This window comes from Sapajus apella, unplaced genomic scaffold (genome assembly GCF_009761245.1).
Source record: "Sapajus apella isolate SASKATOON/1434 unplaced genomic scaffold, GSC_monkey_1.0 scaffold171, whole genome shotgun sequence".
NCBI lineage: Eukaryota > Metazoa > Chordata > Mammalia > Primates > Cebidae > Sapajus > Sapajus apella.
In genome coordinates this window covers 1105993-1128499 of record NW_022437111.1, presented here as the reverse complement: position 1 = coordinate 1128499, position 22507 = coordinate 1105993, and the positions used below count along the sequence as shown (strand labels likewise).

The 22507-nt window shown below is 43.0% G+C and overlaps 2 protein-coding genes across 5 annotated transcripts in view; one reads left to right on the top strand and one right to left on the bottom strand.

Annotated features, from left to right (window-relative positions):
- PARP9 (poly(ADP-ribose) polymerase family member 9) overlaps window positions 1–12136 on the bottom strand; it is a 33686-nt gene extending 21550 nt beyond the window's left edge. The window contains exons 1-6 of one of the 4 annotated variants that reach the window (XM_032267701.1): window positions 12049–12136; window positions 7845–7948; window positions 6664–6697; window positions 5204–6039; window positions 2285–2506; window positions 567–785 (exon numbers count right to left, since the gene is read on the bottom strand). In XM_032267701.1, coding sequence (XP_032123592.1) covers window positions 567–785; window positions 2285–2506; window positions 5204–6039; window positions 6664–6697; window positions 7845–7859 — 1326 coding nt within the window. In that variant the 5' untranslated portion in view covers window positions 7860–7948; window positions 12049–12136. Of the gene's footprint in view, window positions 1–566; window positions 786–2284; window positions 2507–5203; window positions 6040–6663; window positions 6698–7131; window positions 7280–7844; window positions 7949–11470; window positions 11493–11917 lie in introns of those variants that run through there. The other 3 variants (XM_032267703.1, XM_032267702.1, XM_032267700.1) reach the window with 3 other exon arrangements.
- Window positions 12131–20149, top strand: DTX3L (deltex E3 ubiquitin ligase 3L). The gene is made up of 5 exons (XM_032267704.1): window positions 12131–12425; window positions 13705–13916; window positions 16408–17943; window positions 18390–18607; window positions 19617–20149. Exons 1-5 carry the CDS (start codon window positions 12239–12241, stop codon window positions 19684–19686), a joined length of 2223 nt encoding a protein of 740 aa, XP_032123595.1. The 5' UTR covers window positions 12131–12238; the 3' UTR covers window positions 19687–20149.
- The last annotated feature ends 2358 nt before the right edge of the window (window positions 20150–22507 follow it).

Here is a 22507-nt window from a genome sequence, read left to right as displayed (position 1 = left end):
CCTTTTCTTTTTTTTTTTTGAGACAGTCTCGTACTGTTGCCTAGGCTGGAGTACAGTGGCACGATCTTGGGTCACCACAGCCTCCACCTCCTAGGTTCAAGCAATTCTCTGCCTCTGCCTCAGCCTCCGGAGTAGCTGGGATTACAGGTGTCTGCCACCACGCCCAGCTAATTTTTGTATTTTTAGTAGAGATGGGGTTTCACCATCTTGGCCAGGCTGATCTTGAACACCTGACCTCATGATCCACCTGCCTCAGCCTCCCAAAATGCTGGGATTACAGGCATGAGCCACTGTGCCTGGCCGGTTTCTTACCTTTAAGGAGCAGAGGGAAGAATAGGTACCAATAAAGAAAAAGACAGAAACTAGGTAGTGGGGTAAACATGGCTTCTATAATGACATGTTTTACTAGGTCAGAGGTAGACAATCTATAAAAATTAAACTTCATCAAGCTAGAACACCACCAGACTGTACAGCACCTAGCCCTGTGTCTTACACTGTAGATATTAAACAGATGTGGTTGAATGAATGAAAATGAACCGTAGGACATTTCTAAGACATTAACTTACCTTACATATCTCTAATTCTGTTGGTAAGATCACAAACTTTACAGTTAACTGGTGTTTTAAGTGGTCTTTGGCAAATGTTAAAACTTCATCAAATAAAATCTCTGCTGCTGTTTCCTTCTTTATTTCCATGTTTCCAGTCCCAAGGGCAGGAAAGGAAATGGATGTTATATTTTGCTCAACGCATTTTTCCAAACATGTCTTCACTGCATGTCTTAAGGTCTGTAGGAAAACACAAATTTAAGATCACCATTTGAGTCAAGAACAAGATTCCACTTACCCCTTGATCCTGCCCATATTTTACAATGCCCACCTCCACTCTCCCTCAGGGTTCGTGTCCCTGCCTCCTCAGGTGACAGGAAAGATCCCATTCCACAGGGAGCCACTACAGCTAAAAGGTTAAATGGTGAGAAACTGAAGCAATAGAGTGGCCCATGTTGTGCTATTCAGGACACATGGGCAGAATTTCTCCCAGTTTTTGTACCCTTGCCCATCTCCCCAGATCAGAGAGCCAACCATCATTTTACCCCACTCACCTGCCCCTTCCAAGTCAACATAAAGAGCTCTTGAAGTTTCATAAAGGAGATGGAGATTAAAATAAGAAAATAGCACTTATTCAATGTCATTAAGATCTATCATGTACTTTCTCTTGGAGAAATGCCAATATTTTTGGCAGATTTAAACTTCTACCAACTGTTAACATCAAAACTAATACAAGAATGTTGGCCATGGAAGGACTTCGGAAAACTGAGGGATACAGGGAGACTAGAGGACCAATTTGGGATTAGAGAGCTTTTGAGTTAAGACAGAACCAGAAATGGTGAAGAAAAAAGATAAAGGCAGAGTAGGGGATTAATTTCCCTCTTTTCACCCTCTGAGTGGGTTGCTCTTATTGTTTGATGCTTGTATTTTACGTTCCTCAGTGGAGAGTGGGCTAGAGAGCCAGGCTCCACTGCAAACACGGGTGGAAAGAGACCCCAGGTAATAGATTTGATTGGAATGATGCTGGAGTGGAAACCCCAGCTGGGTATATAACACATCAGGGACATGAGAGGCTGAAACCCTTGCCTACTTAGGAAAAGGCCTACAAGGTCACTGGGTATGTTGGTGTGAACCAGCGTTTATTCAGACTGAAGGAGTATTAGTTTCAGTGTCTATCTGTAGTACATCTACTTAAAATTTAGATATAGGTTAAATAACATTTTAAATTAAACTTCTTTGTTGTTTGGTTTGTTTCTTGAGACAGTCTGTCACCTGGGCTAGAAAGCAGTGGTGTGATCACAGCTTACTGCAGACTCAATCTCCTGGACTCAAGTGATCCTCCTACCTCAGCCTCTTGAGTAGCTGGGACTACAGGCATGCACCAACACACCTGGCTAATTTTTTTTTTTTTTTTGGTAGAGGTGAGGGTCTTGCTATGTTGTCCAGGCTGGTCTCAAACTACTGGGCTCAAGTGATTCTCCCACCTTGGCCTCCCAAAGTGCTGGACTCATAGGTGTGAGCCACTGCACCAGACCTAAATCAACCTTCTTAAGATAACATGTGGCTACTGTACTTGTTCAGTATTTCAGGTATTCACAGGTTTGCTAAAAAAAATGGTAACTATACCACTTGACAAAATATTTCATGAATGTAATGAAATGATGGAAATTTGTAAAAAAAAAAAAAAAAGACTGTATAGACTATGGAGCTATGTAAAGACACATTTATTTTAAACTTACAAAATCTTTAGGAAATTCTGAATGCCACAGTACATGGTATACATAGCGACAGGACAACTTAAATCCTCTTGTGACCAGTACCAACTGCAACTGTGGAAACTGTTTAGCCTTTCTGTCAAGAAACTCCAATTGCATTTCAACTCCTGCTTGTCGTAGAATTGACTTTGCCACAGGTCCAGTTGTAATATCATGTGGGTTTACAGAATTAACAATTACTTCTGCCTGAAAAGGGAAGAAAGGATAGGATTCATTGTTAAATTCCTTCTTCTTAAATGACTAATTTACATCTTTACTTCCCTGAAGAGCTTTGCAAAATACTCTTTGAAGATTCTAAATTCTAAAAAAATTCATTTAATAATGAATAGAAACTCATATTTCTAAAGAGCGATTATTTGGCTGCCAGAATGTAGCTGTTGGTCCTATTCAGAAATTACGTAAATATATGGATGATATAATTTCCATTGCAAACATCTGTTTGCACCTTGCTGGATTACACTTCCCAGATGTTTAAATTCTGAGTATTTCCTGTGATTTGTTTTAAGCTCTGTTGATAAATGGTTTTTTCTCTGCCCCACCACCATGACTTTTTGCTATTTCAGTGTGGGTTTTTGTTTTGTCTCTTTTCAATAGAGAGGAAATAAAATTTCTTGGAAAATTTCCACCTTCTAATGTTTTTATGGCTTAAGGCATAAGAAACTTAACATGGTTAAAGAAACTCCAAATGAGACTAAAAGGTCTTCAATGAAAAGTAGGCCTCCTTCTTGGTCAGGTCCCCAAGACCCCCTACTCGCCCACCCATCCTATGGGCAACAAAGTTCTTCATCTCTCTCTTCAGAAATAGACTGTATATATACATGAGCTATATTTTAGATAATATCATCTCCTAGTTAACCCTAGTTAACCTTTAGATAATATCATCTCCTAGTTAACCCTCAGAGCTATGCTAAAAACTATAGGGACCTTCCTTCCCCCATGCCAAAATTCCCCTAATCATTCTATTGACTTTGGCTCCCTTTCAGGGTAACTCAGGTACTTCTTCACTGATGTTAATGAATCCTTCACTTTGAAAGCACAGTTGTAATCTGCAGTTTGGGGCACTGACAGCCATTAAAAATTGTAATGTTCCTAATGTTGCTGGCAATAAATATATATTAAAAGTTCAGTTAAAGGGATACGTTACTCAACTAGGATGCTTCCATTTTAATTTTGAATTTGCGTGTTAATGACTTCCCAAGTATTTCATTTCATGAACTCCCCTCAGTCTTCTCTCTAATTGTCTTATAGGCAATAAGTGTTGTTTTTTTTTCCTCCAGTGTCTAAGTCTATTTGATTGTGGCCACAGGAGTCTTAAGTGCGACATCACTGATCCAGAAGAAAAGAAAAGAATATAGCCTTATATTCGTTCTCTCCCTCTGTTGTGGTGCCTTCTCCCTTCTGCCCGCTCCATTTATTCATCATTAATTTGCTGAACACATAGATGTATGCCCAGAACAGGCCTTGGGGCTATAGGGATGAATAAGCCAAGATCTCCATCTTCAAATTACTCTGTCTAGCAGGGGAGCTGCACTAACTCAGAAATACCTGGGTTCACTGCTAACCTGATTCCTTCCCCATCCCTCCCAGCATCCTTGCCTTTGTGCTGAGTGACCCCAGCTAAATGCTTAGTTGCACCTTGTATTCTCCACAGCCCCTGGCAGAGTTATATTCTGGGTATAAACACACAGACTATGACTTAGAGCTCCACCTGTGTCTCCTGACTCCAATCAAGCCCAGTATTTTCTGTCAATTCCTCTGTATCTCTCTGATCAAGTCACTCTGACCACCCAGAAAGCTTCCCCTCCTGTCAATCATACCCATCAAAACTTGAGATCAGATTCAAAACTCATACCTTCTGAAGCAATCTTTCTCGGTCCACTGCAGTCCACTCTTGTCATAAATTTACATACTCTTAAGTATTATTTTTGTTTACTATTGATAGGTTGCTTCAGAAATGTTGAGATGATTTTCCTCCCCACAGGGATTTTTTAAATAAAGAATATTTTTACAATAAAGAATATAATTGATTTTAGGCTCCTTGGGATCAATGATTGTTCTAATTCCTCATGATGCCTAAGGTAATAGCAATGGCAATAATAATGATAAATACTACATACCAAGCACTACTCGAAGCATTTTATGTGTATTGATTGCAGCTTTAAGACATAAGCACTATAATTATCCTCGTTGTACAAATGAGGAAACTGAAGACCAAAAGACAAAGTAACTTGCTTTGGGTTGCCCACTTAATAAACAGCAAGGCTGGTATTCAAATCCAGATGGCCTAGTCCTGAATGCTATGTTTATTCTTTTTTTTTTTTAAGAGACAAAGTCAAAGTCTTACTCTGTTGCCCTGGCAGGAATCACTGCAGATTTGAACTCATGGACTCAAGTGATCCTCCCACCTTAGCCTCCCAAAGTAGCTGGGACTACAGATGTGTATCACCATGCCCTGATATATATATATATATATATATATATATATATATATATATATATATATGTATATATATATTTTTTTTGAGAGACATGGTCTTGCTGTGTTCCTCAGGCTGGTCTCTAATGCATGACCTCAAGTGATATGTCTGCCTTGGCATCCCCAAGTGCTGGTATTACAGGCATGAGCTACCATAATCAGCATTTTTTAAAAAAACTTAAATTAAAATTTTTTAAAGAGATGGGGTCTGGCTATGTTGCCCAGGCTGGCCTTCAACTCCTGGGCTCAAATAGCAGCTGTATTATAGGCATGTACCACTACACCTGGCTCATATTCTTAACCCTAACAAGATGGTTTCTACATGGTGTTGCATTGTGTATATTCAAAAATTATTTAATTTTAGGGATCACCTGTGCCAGTGCAAGAGAACAGAAACAAAGTCTTACCGTCTGCTGTTCAATGTGGCCCAGGACAATCTGGAGGGTGAGGTTGTTCACAACCATTGTATTGAAAGAAGGAGTGGTTTCTTGTCCCAGCTCACTCCTCCCTAAGATGTGTTCTGAAGCAGCTTTAAAGGCAGCAACAGTAGGGTCCTCATTGCTCACCAGGTGAATTTCTTTCAAATTACTCATCATCAGCATCCCTTGCAAATTAACCTGGATAGTCTCTACAATAATCTTCGTACACAAATTCAGAGGGAACTGAAAAATCCCAGAGCTCAGGGCTGGAATTGCTACTGTCTTAATGTGAGTATTTCTGTAGATGACATAATTCAGAATATTTTCAATGGCCTTCCTCAGCTTTTCAATACATCCCTGTGTATTCCATAACGTCCACCGAGGGCCAACAGCATGGATGATCTCTTTGCAGGGAAGCCTCCCCGCTCTTGTGACAGCTATCTCACCAGTTCGTACTTTACCATGTTTGGCAACGAACTCTTTGCTCTCTTCTTGGATTTCAAGTCCACCAGCTGTCACCAGGGCCAGGGCCAGGCCTCCTCCATGTTGAAGATCTTCATTGGCTGCATTCACCACAGCATCGACAGCATGTCTGGTGAGGTCATCTTTCCAGACCGATAACTCTAGCCCAGGAGTCAGCATTTTTTTGAACACTTGCAGAGATTTATTGTTGAGTTCCTGAACTGGAGAGACCAGGGTAGAGATACAGCCAAACTTACTCTGGAGGACTTCACACAGCTGACTCTCATTAGGTTTTAAAATTTTGAAGTCGTCATGGTTAATGGGAATGTGCCAACTATAGTTTTCTTCAATAGTGTCTGTCTCTGAAAAAGAAGAGAAGATAAAAAATAAATAAATAAATACATAAAAAGAGAAGGGTTCCTTTGAAAAAGTTGTAATCCCACTTTATACGAGAAGACTGTGTTTCCTATGTGCCAAAGAGAGATGACCTTCATCCAGCGCCCTTCGTGATACTTCTTCTCAACCAGGCATATAATCAGACCAAGGACATCCGAGAGTTTTCAATGGTAGGTCACCCATAAAGTGCACAGTCTTGTGCTCAGCACATAGTAAGTACTCCATAGTGGTAGCTACTATGATACATTGATGATGGTAGGAAAACTATGTATATGAGGACTCGTGAATTTTTAAATATATATACTTTGGGACATTGTATTTCATGATGTCTAAGACATCATTTCAGCTGCAGACTGTCCTCAAAAGAGTCTCACATTTATGGGCAAAGGAGAGAAATGGTGTGGGCCCTGAAAGAAATGCCTGCTGGTATCACACCAACTCTGAAGCATGTGCGGGGGTCCCCACAAGGGTCTGCAGTCATGCACCTGAGCACTTGTGGGGGAGATATTCTCTTTTGTATTCCCCTTTCTCCATTGAGGAAAGATCTGAGCGGACTTTCTGAAATACGAGTGAGAATGAGGTAATCCTACCTGATTTTTCATTGTAAGCTGCTGCTCCGGCACCCTGTGAAAAATGAGAATGGCTTTCTTAAAAATGGAAGTAGAATAAAGGTGGAATGACTACAGCTTACTGATAACAAATACACTGCAGTAAACACAATGCAACGGAAATCCTGCTCAAAGCACTGGGTTTGGGAGGGAGGGGGAAGAGCATGTTTGTTTTTTTTTTTAATCTATGTGCCCCAAACACTTAAAATACTAAATGTGCCAGCAAACATGGACTCTAGCCATTTCCCTAGAGGCCAATGCATTTCTTTTTTTTTAATTTAAATTTTTTTCAAGACAAGGTCTCACTCTGTCATCCAGAGTGGAGTTCAGTGGTGCAATCACAGCTCACTGCAGCCTTGAACTCCTGGGCTGAAGTGATCCTCCCACCTCAGCCTCCTGAATAGCTGGAACTACAGGCATGCACCACCATGCCCAGCTAATTGTTTTTACTTTTTTAGAGATGAGAGGAGTCTTGCTGTGTTGCCCAGGCTGGTCTTGAGCTGCTGGCTTCAAGTGATCCATCTTCCTGGCTTCAGCTTCCATAGTAACTGGGATTATAGGCACCAGCCACTGTCAATGCATCTCAGTACATCTCATTCTAATTCAGAATGAGATGAGGGTTAGAGATTAATACTTTAAAAGACTCAAAAGTCAAAGACCAAAATGACCCCAAACTCTCAGATAGACTCCAATCTCCAAAGGCTCATGGGTTTTCTTCATCTCCCCAGAAGACCTGGGGACATGAGCCTCATCAGCTCTGTCTCTCATCCACCAGCAAGGATCCACTTTCAATTGCCTTTGTCATGGCACAGCCTTAATGTGGAATTTTCAAGTTTAGCAAGTGAGGTACCTTTCTCTATTATTTTCATTCATCCTCTATTACTCTCCTTACCCCAACCCAAAAGGAAGAATCACTGAATGAGCTAAGAGAATTAAAATGATTCTGAAAAATCATCCAGCCTCAAGTTGACACTATTGATTAGATTAGCATATTCTTGATTCCCCTTTTCCCAAGAAGGGAGAAAGGGAAAAACTTTATTGGGCTATTAAAAGCAGGTGAGGATGTCAGGTGTTAGTGAACACCCCAGATTTATTGCTGTTATAGAAATAATTATTCATATACTGATAAAGGTTCATGATGTATACACATTTATGCTTTTTACCGTGGAAAAGTCCATCCTTCAGGTCCCCGGGAGAGTCTTTAAGTGTTTATTCTCTTTTGCGCTTCAAAGCATAGACTGTAGTTTCCAGATATGGTGGTCCACTTCTAGGAATGAATTAGAAAAGATGCAATAAGCATTAGCCAGAATCTTAGGCAATTTGGTAAGAATATACTGCAGGGGACTGAACATGATTTCTGATCTTGAACAGTTCTTTATTTCCTTGATAACCATGTACACACTGTTTTGCTGTTGTTGTTACTGCTTACCTTTTCTGCTTTCCAAGAGAGGTTCCAATTGAAATCATAATGGCAGTTCAGAGAAGGGAAAATGTTCTATGGCCTGGAATAGGGAAAGCTTTATGGAGGAGGTGAGACTAGAGCCCAGCCTTGAAGGATGCAGTAAGGTTTTACATATTTAGAAGAGGATGAGCTGGGCGTGATGGCTCACATCTGTAATCCTAGCACTTTGGGAGGCTGAGGCGGGCGGATCACCTGAGGTCAGGAGTTCAAGGCCAGCCTGACCAACATGGATAAACCCCGTCTCTACTAAAAATACAAAAAATTACCCTGGTGTGGTGGCGCATGCCTGTAATCCCAGCTACTCAGGAGGCTGAGGCAGGAGAGATGCTTGAACCCGGGAGGCGGAGGTTGCGGTGAGCCAAGATGGCACCATTGCACTCCAGCCTGGGCAACAAGAGGGAAACTCCTTCTCAAAAGAAACCAAAAAAACAAAAACAAAAACAAACGCCAAAACAACAACAACAAAAAGAGGATGATAACAAAGTGGTGAGACAGAACAGCACAGTGAGGAAGACCGAGGGTTATGAGTGAGTGAAGCACCCTGGAGAGTGTTTGAAGAAAGAGGAAATTCCATTTGTGCCTGTGAGGGGTGTGTATTTTGAATTTGTGATACATATCCTTGACCTAGTGATAGGGGCAAATCTGGTTAAAAGTTAGAAACTCTGGGAAAAAAATACGTTTTAATGGTTTTCCATATACTAGGTAGGAATTAAATACTGTATTATGAATTTTTAGAACTGTAATGATGAAAATGCATAAAGATACAGTGGCCCACACTTGTTGCTATCTTTAGGCCTCCAAATAATTTCTAATGTCTTTGCAATAGAAAGGTAAGCATCACAGTATACTGTTCTTACTCATCAAGGGAAAGCAGCAGGTCTAGTATGATCCTAAAATGCAAAGACGAGATGCATTTTTTGCCTCCAGAGGGCACTGCTGTTTTCAAAAAAGAAGGATGACTTCACATGCTTTGACCATGGGCTTTTGCTTTAAATGCTGCACCTGTTTCTGTCATCAGGCCAGGTTTTACAGGCCTATGGATGGCCAAACAAGGAGCATAGCGTCCTAAACATTCCATCTCTTCCATTTTAAAAACGGCAATAACCACGAAAGCCTTGCCAGCTTTCCATCACTGCTTCCTATTGTGTTTCCTTCTCTTCAAAAGCAGCCAAACTTCTGGAATGAGTAGTGAATTCTCCTCCTGCCTGCCTGCCCACTCAGCCTACTATAACCTGGTTCCCTACCTCATCCCCAGCACTCTTTTGAAACTGCCAGTGGCCAGGCATGGTGGCTCACACCTGTAATCCCAGCACTTTGGGAGGCAGAGGCAGAAGGATTACTTGAGCTCAGGAGTTCGAGACCAGCCTGTGCAACATGGCAAGACCTCATCTCTACTAAAAATACAAAAAGTTAGCTGCGCATGTTGGCACATGCCTACAGTTCCAGCTACTTGGGAGGTCGAGGTGGGAGGATCACTTGGTGGGAAGTTTAGGCTGCAGTGAGCTGTGGTCATGCCACTGCACTCCAGCCTGGGCAACAGGAGTGAGACCTATCTCAAGAAAACAGAGAGAAACTGCTCAGCAGAATCCCCCATGTAGTTAACGCCAGTGGACTATCTTCTGTCCATCTTTACTGAACCACTTTCTATAGTATCTCACTCTTTCATTCCTGAAATTCTGCTTTCTTGGCTTCTCCTATGCCATCTTCCCTTGGTTCTTTTATTACCCTTCACTTTACCTTTACAGGCCTTTACCTTGAGTTCACTTCCACCAGCTACCCCTTAATTGTTTGATCCAGGATTCTATCTAAGGCATTTTTCATCTCATTCTACTTACTCTCCAGGATTGATCTCATCCACTCCCATGGCTTCAACTCACCAACTGCAAATATGACTCCTGTATCTGTATTTCTAGGCCATGGCTCTCCTGAGCCTCATTTTTCAACTCTACCTGGAGGTCCCACAGTCCCCTCAAATAACACCTGCAAAAGGACACCTCTTATTTTCTGGTCCCCAATTCTCCATCCCACCCCCATCAAATCGATACTTTATCTCCTGGATTCTGCAGCTCAGTACATGATATATCATTTATGCACTCAAATCAGAAATCTAGGAACTTTCCCCAAGTCTTTTTTGTTTCATATCTAACTCACCTCTGGGACCTGACCACGTAAATCACTTTCAAATATGCCCCTGCCTTCCTCACCCACTGACACGGCTTCACTTCAGGGTCTCAGCACCTTTTGCCTGAGGTGTGTCAATATACTCTTTGAAAACATTTAAATGTACCTAATTTTACATTTTATTGTTTGAATAGGTATTACATGTAGATGGTTCCAATTTGGAAAGTGCAAAAGGTTTCCTCTTATCTCTCTCACTAAATTCCCTGTCCAGAGTCAATCAGTGCTTCTCCTGTATTCTTCCAGAGTCATTTTTACATGAAAGGTAGTAGCTTACACACACACTTCTGCATCTTATCTTTCCCACTTAATGTATCCTAGAGATCTTTTCATATTAGCACATAGAGAGCTTCTTCATTTTTCCCACTGCCCATTGTATTCCGCTGTATAGATACACTATTATTAAACTGCTAGTCCCCCTATTTGTGGACATCAAAAAGTTCCCTATCTTTTGCTATTGTAAACAAGGCTGCAAAGAACATCTTTGTACACAGATCACTTCACACAGGGGCTAATCTATCAATGGGACAAATTCCTAGAAGTGGAACTCCAGAACCAAAAAGTATATGCAGTTGTAATTCTGATAGTACTGCCAAATTGTTCACAGTAACGACTGACCCATTTCCAGTCTTACCAGCCATGTGCAAAAACCTTATCTCAGGCCTGTCCGCCGCCATTCATCCCTGTTTGTAAATGTCCTCCACACCCTTGTCAGCACCATATTTGCAAAATGCAAATCTGGCAAGACATTCTCTTGCTTCCCCTGCTTACAACCCTTCAATTCGTCTTCACTGATCTTCGAGGCCTTTCACCATCTAAACCTGTGCTGTCCAAGGTGTACTATCAGCCTCACAAAGCTACTGAGGCTACATGTGACCAGTCTGAATCGAGATATGATGTAAGTATAAGAAAAACACTGGGTTGCAAAGACATAGTATGATAAAAAGAATGTAAAAATCTCATTACATGCTGAAATGATTAAGTTTTGGATACATCAAGCTAAATAACATAATTAAAATTAATTTTATGTGTTTACCCTTTAAAAAATATGACTGCAAAAATGTTAGAATGCACATACCGGCTCCCATTGTGTTTCTGTTGGACAGTGGCCACCTAGGAAGGCCCTCTGTCCCTCATCCCCTCACCTACCTCCTCTCCTCCTAGGCCCCAGGCCCCTTCTGTGCCTCAGACCACAGTGGTCCCTGAGCCTGGGGTGCTTTCACCCCCACACTCTTATTAAGATTCTGCTTGAAACTTCCTCTTGGAGACCTTGAAGAGGTTTTGCTTCTTGGTTCACAGGCCCGCCTCCCCTCACCAGCCCTTGACATCAGGGCCTTGCTCTGCTCTTTGGGCAGCAAGAAACAATTCAGTGCTGTTGGTTAAATCAAGCAACGGAGGAGAAAAGCCCCCAAGAAGCCCGTCTAAAGGGTAGAGCTGGAGGGAAGGAATAGTTCACAAATCACAATTACCATATTAACACATTTAAATTTTCAAAAATGGGTAAGTTTAACATGGATTCAGAATGTGAATTACTTTTCAGCGTCAAGTAACAGTGATAACAGCAGTAAGAGTTACAAAGAGAAACACAGGAGGAACTTTCTTTGCATAGTCTACTCACAAGGCAGGCCTGGCCCCGGGACCCTGGTCTGCGCTTCCTTCCCCCCACCCCGCCCCCGAGCCTGCAGGAGAGGGGACCCCGAGGGCCCAGGGGCACCGGACCCACTTACCTGGCAGAAGGCTCGCTAGGCGCGGACTGCACAGGGAGGAGGGGGAAGCGGCTCTGCCGGGAACAGGGAGGGACCTCCAGGGAAGCGAAACTGAAACTTTGCGTCCAGTCGGCGGGGCGGGCGGCGCCTTTACCTCAGTCGGGGCCCAGCTGCGTCCGGGAGCCCCCGCGCCCTCCCGACGTGCAGAGCCATGGCCTTCAACCCGCGCCCGCCGTCCCCGCTCCTCGTGCGGGTGTCCGACTCCGGCGCCCGGGTACGAAGGAAGCTGGAGAGCTACTTCCAGAGCCAGCGGCAGTCGGGCGGCGGGGAGTGCAGCGTTCGGCCCCGGGAACACGCCGCCCCGGGCACCTTCCAGGTGGAGTTCAGTGAAAGGGCAGGTGAGCTGCGGGCGGCCGGGCTGCGAAAGCCGTCCCTGGGGGCCAGGCCCGGGTCTCCGGGCGGGCCCAGTTCAAGCTGATCTAGGGGAGAGGGCGGGAGAAAGTATGGTGGCACTGTGCGGTGGGGGACAGGGACGGGCCCTGCTGCCCAGAGACTCACTGAGACTGTGGACGCTCGGTGGAGGATAGGGCCTCACATATGCCCGGTGCGGGTCTGGCTGAACACGCCTTAGTGTGGATGGTTTCCATATCCTCAACCTAACTTCTCAGCTGTCGTCTTCCTTCCCCCAGATGCCTGCCAGCCGCTGTCCTTGTCATTCAGGGATTCCACTTTTATTTTATTTCATATTTCTTGGGGGGCTCTAGTACTTGCCAGGGATTCCACTTTTATGTTTTAAATAATGGGTCCCATTGTTCCATCCATGAACAAAAGGATGTTCCATTTTGTATTTTTGAGGATTACAAAAGTGATATATGCTCACTATAGAACAGGGAAAAGAATAAAAAAAAAGAAAGAAAGAAACCAGGAGATAAACAGTGTGACCATTTGGCATATTTCCTTCTTGCCCTTTTTTATGAATGTCAGCAAACACATATGTACTTATAAAATTGGGAGTCTGCACTCTTGATTCCTGCTGTTGTCACTTTCCTATATAATGGGTATTGAAATGGGAGACTGGGCCAGGTGGGGTGGCTCATGCCTGTAATCCCAGCACTTTGGGAGGCTGAGGTTGCTGGATCACCTGAGGCCAGGAGTTCCAGACCAACCTGGCCAAATGGCAAAACTCTGTCTCTACTCATAATACAAAAATTAGCTGGATGTGGTGGTGCTCACCTGTAGCCACAGCTACTCCGGAGGCTGAGGCAGGAGAATTGCTTGAAATCAGGAAGCAGAGGTTGCAGTGAGACGAGATCACACCATTGCACTCCAGCCTGGGTGACAGAGTGGGACTCCATCTCAGGAAGGAAGGAAGGAAAGAAGGAAAGGAAGGGAGGGAGGGAGAGAAGGAGTAAAGGAGAGACTGGAGACAGTTTCAGAAACATGACATTTAATGAGTGGACAATGTTCCATTGTCATTAAGCCAAGCTTAATCGCCACACTTTAGAGCTCTGAATAGTTCCCCCACTTCCTCCATTGCCAACCCACCACTCCAGGATGCAGGTAGCAGCCTTACTGGGAGGTGCTGGGGCAGGATACAGACACAGGAATGAGAGGATTACTTGACATCTCTCCAATTTTTGTGTGTGTATATGTGTGTATTTAATGTCTCTGCTGAAGCTAAGGAGAGAGTGTTGAAAAAAGGAGCGCACCAAATGCTCGTTGATGACAAACCTATGCCCATTTTGCTGGTACCCACTGAAAACTCAATAAAGAAGAACACAAGACCCCAAATTTCTTCGCTGCCACAGTCACAAGCAGAAACACTGTCTGTTGATACACATCAAAATGATGGACAGATTCCTAATGCTGTGGATTCCTGTCTCCAAAAGGTGAGTATTGAAAGAAGGAGCTGACTGTCCCTGCGCTTCCTCTCCAGTCACCAGCCTCATGTGTTATTGGCCCAACACCCACATGGGCACATACATGGGAGCCAGGCATTGTTTTAGGCACTGGACACAGAGATTAAGACAACAGACAAGATCCCTGCTCTCAGGTAGCTTATATTATGGGGCCAGGGCATGCACAGAAAGACAATAGGCAAGTAAATAAAGTAAATAAAACCATTTTATTCCATCCTGGCCAATATGGTGAAACCCTGTCTCTACTAAAAATACAAAAAAAATTAGCTGGGTGTAGTGGCACACGCCTGTAGTCCCAGCTACTTGGGAGGCTGAGGCAGGAGAATTGGTTGAACCCAGGAGGGTTCAAGAGCTGACACTGCGCCATTGCACTATAGCCTGGGCAACAGTGCGACTCTGATTAAAAAAAAACAACAACAAATCTCCATTTTATTTATTTGGAGAGAAACAGAGCCAGGGCGAGCAAGGGGAAGATGGGGGTAGTGTTATTTTTTTTTCCCCTGAGACAGAGTCTCGCTTTATCACCCAGGCTGGAATACAGTGGCACAATCATGGCCCACTGCATCCCTGACCTTCTGGGCTCAAGCAATCTGCCCGCTTTGGCCTTCCAAAGTGCTGGGACTACAGTCATGAATTACCGTGGCTGGCCTGGTGCTACTTCTAACCAGCAGTCAGAGACGACTGAGGAGGTGACATTTGGCCTAAAACTTGAATGATGACAAGATTCATTCAAAAATAGATATCAACTGCCTACTGTGTTTCAGGCACTGTTACAGGAGCTGGGGAGGCAGCCAGGAACATGGCAGACTCTGCTTCCAGGGACAGCACCTTCTAGTGAGAGAAACAGACAATATTAGTAAACAAATAGACATATAATGAAATGTCTGCCAGTCATACCTGCTAGGAAGACGAATAAGAAGAATAAGTGACAGAAGTGACAGAACCACCATTTAAAATAGGATGTCTGGAAAAACCTCAAGTGAGGTGACATCTCTACCTAAGCGGATTTCTCAGGGGGAAATGTCCTATAGGGAAGCACAGGTGCAAAGGCCCCAAGAGCCAACATCTGAGGCCCAGAAACTTTAAAGAAGCCAGTGGCAGGGAGGGCGGGGAGCAAGGGAGAGAGGTGCTAGGAACTCGGCAAGTTACCTAGAAGACATATAGGCCTTTGGGGCTGAAGGTAAGGACTTTGGCTTTTTAATTTAAAATGTTAGGGGATTCATCAGATAGTTTTGAGCCAGGGGAGAGGGCGATCTGGTTTATATTTCTAAAGGGTCACTCTGGTTGCTGTTGGAAAACTGAACGTAGGAAGGAGCTAGAATGGAAAGTTAGAGCCCAGTTAGGAGGAGTTGCAGTGCACCAGGTGAAAGATGATAATGGCGTGGACTCTGGGTTGTCCTAATGGAGGTGTGAGAAATGGCTGGATTCAGGAAACATTTTGAAGATCTGGAGGAAGGATCTTACATGCCAAGTCCTTAAGAGGCAACAAAACGTTAGAAATTTTGCTTTTTATATTATACTCAATTTGCCTCTGTCCTTTTTATCTTAATCCGGCATGTCTTATATTTGAGCTTCTAAAGGCCAGGGTTTAGAAGGGCCCAGCAACTTTGCATGCAGTTGGGTGTTTAGTTGAAAAAAGAAAAAAGGAGGCGTGAAGAAGAGAAAAAATAGTAATAGGAAAAGCCCTTTTCTCAGTTTTATGGCTCCCTTCCAAGCTCACAGACTTTTTTTGGGGCCACAACAACTTACCCAGAGAGCACAAGTGCCTTCCCTCGACTGCTGTTCCCAAGATCAAACAGATAGTGGAAGTTGTAGAACACAGATATCTTGGCCATAGAGCTTTTAGAAATGCTCATGCCCAGGCCCCGCTGCAGACAGTTAACATCAGAATCTCTGGGGATGCACTTGGGCTTTGGCTGTTTTGTTTTTCCCCGAACTCGCCAGGTGATTCTTATATCCAGACAGGGCTTAGAACCTCTGGAATGTAGCATGCTGCATCCTCTAAAAAGGATTTGAGGCTGGACGCAGTGGCTCACACCTGTAACCTCAGCACTTTGGGAGGCCGAGGAGGGTGGATCACCTGAGGTTGGGAGTTCGAGAACAGCCTGACCAACATGGAGAAAACCCGTCTCTACTAAAAATACAAAAATTAGACAGGCGTGGTGGTGCATGCCTGTAATCCCAGCTACACAGGAAGCCGAGGCAGGAGAATCGCTTAAACCCAGGAGGTGGAGGTTGCAGTGAGCTGAGATCACGCCATTGCACTCCAGCTGGGGCAACACGAGCGAAACTCAAAAAGTAAAAATAAATAAATAAATAAAATGGATTTGAAAGAAGTCACCCCCTGCTTAGGGAAGATGTAGTGGTTGTTTCTCTAGTCTCTAGGCATTCTCCTGAAGAAAAGACTGTAGGCCTGCATGCTGAGAGGTTTTATTTGTTCCTGTTCTTTTTAAAATTTCAGATCTTTCTTACTGTAACAGCTGACCTGAACTGTAACCTGTTCTCCAAAGAGCAGAGGGCATACATAACCACACTGTGCCCTAATGTCAAAAAAATGGAAGGTCCTAATGGAATTGAGAAGGTGTATGGTGACTTCCAAGACATTGAAAAAATACATCAATTTTTGAGTGAGCAATTCCTGGAAAGTGAGCGGAAACAGGAATTTTCCCCTTCAGCGACAGAGAGGAAGCCACTCAGTCAGCAGGACAGGGACAGCTGCATTTCTCCTTCTGAACCAAAAACCAAGGCAGAAGAAAAAAGCAACTGTTTTGAAGTTCCCTTGCCTTACTTTGAATACTTCAAATTTATCTGCCCTGATAAAATCAACTCAATAAAGATAAAATTTGGTGTAAACATTAAAATCCAGGAGAGTTCTCCAAATATGGTCTGTTTAGATTTCACCACAGATCAATCAGATGACCTAGAAGCAGCTCGTGAGTCTTTTGCTAGTGAATTTCAGAAGAATACAGAACCTCTGAAGCAAGAATGTGTCTCTTTAGCAGACAGTAAGCAGGCAAATCAAATCAAACAGAAATTGAATCACCTGTTTACAAAGCTCCTTATAAAGGAGAAAGGAAGAGAATTAACTCTCCTTGGGACCCAAGATGACATTTCAGCTGCCAAACAAAAAATCTCTGAAGCTCTTGTCAAGGCACCTGTGAAACTATTGACTGCCAGTTGGATGACGAACGGAATTGAAGTTGATAGTGCTCGCTATAAGCTTTTAGAAGCTGAATTACTACGGGAGGTATCAGAGATCGAAAAAAGGTATGACACTTGCATCAAGGTTTTTGAGAAAGGTCAGAAAACCTGCATTCTGTTTGAACCCAAGGACAAGCAGGTAGATCTATCTGTGCATGCTTATGCAAGTTTCATCGATGCCTTTCAACATGCCTCATGTCAGCTGATGAGAGAAGTTCTTTTACTGAAATCTTTGGGCAAGGAGAGAAAGGACTTACATCAGACCAAGTTTGCTGATGACTTTAGAAAAAGACATCCAAATGTACACTTTGTGCTAAATAAGGAGTCAATGACTTTGATTGGTTTGCCAAATCACCTTGCAGAGGTGAAGCAGTATATTCTAAAAGGAGGAGGAACAGCTTCATTGGCTGGAGAGAAATTGAATGAGGATCCTGAAACACCGATGGACATTGATAGTGATGATTCCAAAGCAGCTTCTCTGCCACTCAAGGGCTCTGTGAGTTCTGAGGCCTTAGAAGTGGACAAGAAGGAAAAGGACGTCTGTGTCATCTGTATGGACACCATTAGTAACAAAAAAGTGCTACCAAAGTGCAAGCATGAATTCTGCACTCCTTGTATCAACAAAGCCATGGAATATAAGCCAGTCTGTCCCACATGTCAGACTTCCTATGGTGTTCAGAAAGGAAATCAGCCAGATGGCAGCATGGTTGTCCATGTTTCAAAAGAGTCACTTCCAGGTTATGATTCCTGCGGCACCATTGAGATTAATTATAACATGAAAGGAGGCAAACAAACAGTAAGTATTTCTGAGGTCCATGGTTTCTTGCCACTACACTACGATTACTAGAGCAAAAGAGACTGTCCTATTGCCTATTAGACAGTAGATTTCCCAAGGAATTATCTCCACGGTCATACACAAGGGACTGAAATAGTTAAAGGTCACAGAGTTTGCTGATGACTCAAATAGCTTTTTGTCTATTTCTGAAGACAGAGAAAGGGTGGGTGGAGATTATATCTTGAGTTGGCCTGGGGGGTGGGGGGGTGGGGGGGTCAGGAAGGTGGAAAGTGTTCCCAGCATGAATTCAAGGAAAGAGGAGAAATATGAGTTACTGGGAGTATGAGCAAAACTTCAATACTTTTCTTGCTTTTGATTTGCTTTATCTACAAACGAACACATCTATACATACAGAAAAATTTAGACAGTGTGCTATTTTCACATGACATTTTCTTGTTTTCACACAGAAGGAGCACCCAAACCCAGGAAAGACCTACCCTGGAGTACATCGAATTGCATACTTGCCTGATAATGAGGAAGGAAGGAAGGTTTTGGAACTGCTTCGTAGGGCCTTTGAGCAAAAGCTGATTTTTACAGTAGGGAACTCTCGAGTATTAGGAATCTCAGATGTCATCACTTGGAATGATATTCACCACAAAACATCCAAATTTGGAGGACCAGAAAGGTGAGAGCCTTTTGGGATGTAATGGATGCTCAACAGAGCATAGGGATTATGAAATATGACAATTTTTGAATGTGGATATAAGGAGAACCTATAGCAGCGGTATTGGGTATAGTAAAGTATTTTGAGAGATGCTAATCGGGGATGACATTTCAAAGACAGAAAGATTGGTCCCCATCAATTTCCACCCTGCCAACTATAAAGTATTATGGAGTTATTTAAATTTTGCTCCAAAGGGCAGGAGGTTTTTAAATCCAAGATGAATAGTATATATGCTGATTTAATTTGAGGCTTCATGTCTATTTGAAGACTAGATCCTAGGAATGTTACTTTGCTTTCTTTTAAGGTCACCTTTCTTTTTCCCCTGTTCCTCCACCAGTCCACAGAGAACCGGAAATCACTTGGTAATAATATTCTAGGAAAAAGTCTAAGTTTTGAGGAGACTATTAGTAGAAACCGTGTTACAGGAAATCCAATTGTTCTTTATGAAACCCAAATAGTATTCCTCAAATCCTTGGTACTAAAGAAAATATGTACCCTGAGACTTTTTCAAAACCTTAAATTTGAAAATCCTACTAGCATGTGATTACAATGCCCCATGAAACACAGTATATTATTGTATCTTTATGAGAGTCACTACTTGCCATAAACTGAAAAATTTTAAGAATTAACACAGACATGAAGCCTCAAATTAAATCAACGTATTTACCATTCATCTTGGATTCTAAACCCCTTTGCCCTTTGATGCGAAATGTAGTAGCTACATCACATTAACGCTTTGTAGTTGTCAGGGTAGAAGCCAGGTTGAAAGGCAGATGTTGGCCAGACAGCTAGGCTCACTTGCTAGCTAAATGACTGACATTTACAAACGTAAAAGTCATGATACGTCATCCACCTTCAGGATTACTTGTGCATGTTTGCGACACTTTATATTAAATCCTTAAATGCTGAATATCTATTGCACATATCAGAACCATTTGTGGTAATGCTAAAGGAATTTTTCTTTCTCCAGTTACGGCTATCCTGATCCTTCTTACCTGAAACGTGTCCAAGATGAGCTAAAAGCCAAAGGAATTGAGTAAGAAAACTGGTGGAAGATGTCTTAAATCAGCCTTTCAAAAAAAAAAAAAAATATTTTAGGAGGCTGATTTAATGCCAATCTAAATCCTTACTCAGAAAAAACTTTGAAATTTTTCATTCCAAGAAATGGTTTGTATAAGAATAAGAATCTGCTAGTTTGTCATTTTGGGAGTGATACTTTTTATGGAAGACAAAAGGCCCCCCAAATCTGTGTAAAATCTGCTGCACAGGTGTCATGCCTCTCGTGTCATCACTGGGGTTAGAGGTGGGTCTGAAATCATCTTCTATGTCCTTCAGTTGGAGTATCAGCTGCCAACTGATCCCTTTTTCATTGCCATCTCTGGGGTGCTCCTTTAGTTTTTTTGTTTGTTTTCCCCTTCATACCTGTGAAAGTGAAATTCTATTATAAATGGTGGCGGGGGGAAATGTTTGGTTGTAGAAAATCAAAGACCCATATTCCCCTTTTTTCCTCATGGCAAGAAAAGTGGCCATGAGCAGAGATTGGGAAAGCACTGGTAATAAATGGAATAAGGAAGGCTATTATAATTATTATTATTTTTTTGAGATGGAGCCTCGCTCTGTCGCCCAGGCTAGAGTGCAGTGCTGTGATCTTGGCTCACTGCAACCTCTGCTTCCTGGGTTCAAGCAATTCTCCCGCCTCAGCCTCTCCAGTAGCTGGAATTACAGATGTATGCCACCACACCCGACTAATTTTTTGTATTTTTAGTAGAGACAGGATTTGCCATGTTGATCAGGCTGATTTCAAACTCCTGAACTCAAATAATCCTCCTGCCTCAGCCTTCCAAAGTGCTGGGATTACAGGCATAAGCCACCAGACCCACACAAGACTATCTTTTTTTTTTTTTGAGACGGAGTCTTGCTCTGTCGCCAGGCTGGAGTGCAGCGCAATCTCGGCTCACTGCAACCTCCGCCTCCTGGGTTCCAGCGATTCTTCCGCCTCAGCCTCCCGAGTAGCTGGGACTACAGGCGCGTGCCACCACACCCGGCTAATTTTTGTATTTTTAGTAGAGACGGGGTTTCATCATGGCGAGAATGGTCTTGAGCTCTTGACCTCGTGATCCGCCCACCTCGGCCTCCCAAAGTGCTGGGATTACAGGCGTGAGCCTAGTATATAGTTGGTGCCTGTCTTAGTCTGTTTGTGTTGCTATAAAAGAACACCCAAGAGTGGGTAATTTATAAAGGAAAAGGATTTATTTGGCTCTCAATTCTGCTGGCTAGAAAGTTGGGCATCTGGTGAAAGCCTCAGGCTGCTTCCATTCATAGCAAAGGCAAAGCGCAGCCAGTGTGTGCAGAAATCACATGGCAGAGAGGAAGTGAGAGAGAGGTGCAGGGGAGGTGCCAGACTTTTTTTAAACAACCAGTTCTTCAGGAACTAAGAGTGAGAACTCAGTCACACCCCTGAGAATAGCACCAAACCATTCATGGGGGATCTGCCCCCACGACCCCTACCATTAGGCTTAACCTCCAACACTGAGGATCAAATTTCAACATGGTATGAGGTGACTCTTTGGATATACAGCGGTCAGGGAAAAAAAAAAAATTTCAACATGGGAGTTGGAAGAGGTCAAACAAACCAAACTATAGCAGTGCTTCATAAAGTTGTGTTGCCTGACTCAGGTTGCTAGTAAACCAGCAGAGGAATATTTGCCTCCTAAATCTCTGGCAGAGGCAGGAGTAAGGAAATCGTTTCTAGAGTCCACTACTAATCTGGAAAACTGAACTTTCTTTCATTGCTTTTTTCCTTAAGAGACAAGGCCTTACTTATATTGCCCTGTCTCTTAAGGGAAAACATCAAGACCGGACTTGAACTCCTGGGCTCGTCATCCTCCCATCTCGGCCTCTAGAATAGCTGGGATTATAGGCACGTGCCACCGTGCCTGGCTTGAGCTTGGACTCCAACCAGGCCCTTCACTTGAGCCTTTGCTTTCTTTTCCTTGTAAACTGCTATATTGGGTGCACTTGCCCTGCCACAGTAATGCTACAAATTTCTGAAGATTTTTTTTGTCTAGATATTTTTGTACTTTTGAGTATACTCCACTTCTAAGTGTTTTTTGTTTGTTTATTTTGTTGTTGTTCTGAGACAGGGTCTCACTGTGTCCCCCAGGCTGGAGTGCAGTGGCACAATCCCGGCTCACTGCAGCCTCAACCTCATGGGGCCAAGTGATGCTCCCATCTAAGCCTCTCAAGTAGCTGGGACCACAGGCATGCACCACCATGCCTGGCATTTTCTCTTTTTTTTTTCCTAGAGATGGGGTCTCCCTGTGTTGCCCAGGCTGGTCTCAAACTCCTGGGCTCAAGGGATCCTCCTGCCTTGAGCTCCCAAAGTGTGGGATTACAGACATGAACAACCATGCCCAGCTTACTTCCAAGTTTAACAGACAAAATAAACTTGCTATAGTTTCCGTCTCTATAATTTTTATAATAACTGTAGCCCACATTGTGGTAGTTTTTTATCCTTTTACTAAGTCCCACCAGTTCATGTTTTCACCCTTAAAATCTTTCTCGCTGATACTCTCTCTGGACAGAAAAAAGGTGAAATAAGCCTACTGTAATGAATATATGACATGTCAAATTTTATTTTTAAATGATTCTTCAAGTCAGATTAAAGTAATAAAAGCAAATTATGTGATTATCCATGGCCCAGCCTCTCTCCAAAAATGGTAAACAAGATGTCTTCTTCTTTTCCCAAAGATACATATACACATCTACAAATTTTTTGTCAGATAAATTTACCCTGTCTTAAATAGCTAATATTTAGTGAGTACTTATTTTGTCCCCTTTACAAGAGCTTTACATCCATGT

What these genes read in the sequence shown, in the direction of transcription:
- DTX3L (XM_032267704.1), top strand. Translation starts at nt 12,239, where the DNA reads ATGGCCTTCAACCCGCGCCCGCCGTCCCCGCTCCTCGTGCGGGTGTCC. An exon ending in GGAGTTCAGTGAAAGGGCAG is followed by an intron (nt 12,426 to 13,704) that starts GTGAGCTGCGGG and finishes TCTCTGCTGAAG; the next exon opens with CTAAGGAGAGAGTGTTGAAA. An exon ending in AAATTTGGAGGACCAGAAAG is followed by an intron (nt 18,608 to 19,616) that starts GTGAGAGCCTTT and finishes TTCTTTCTCCAG; the next exon opens with TTACGGCTATCCTGATCCTT.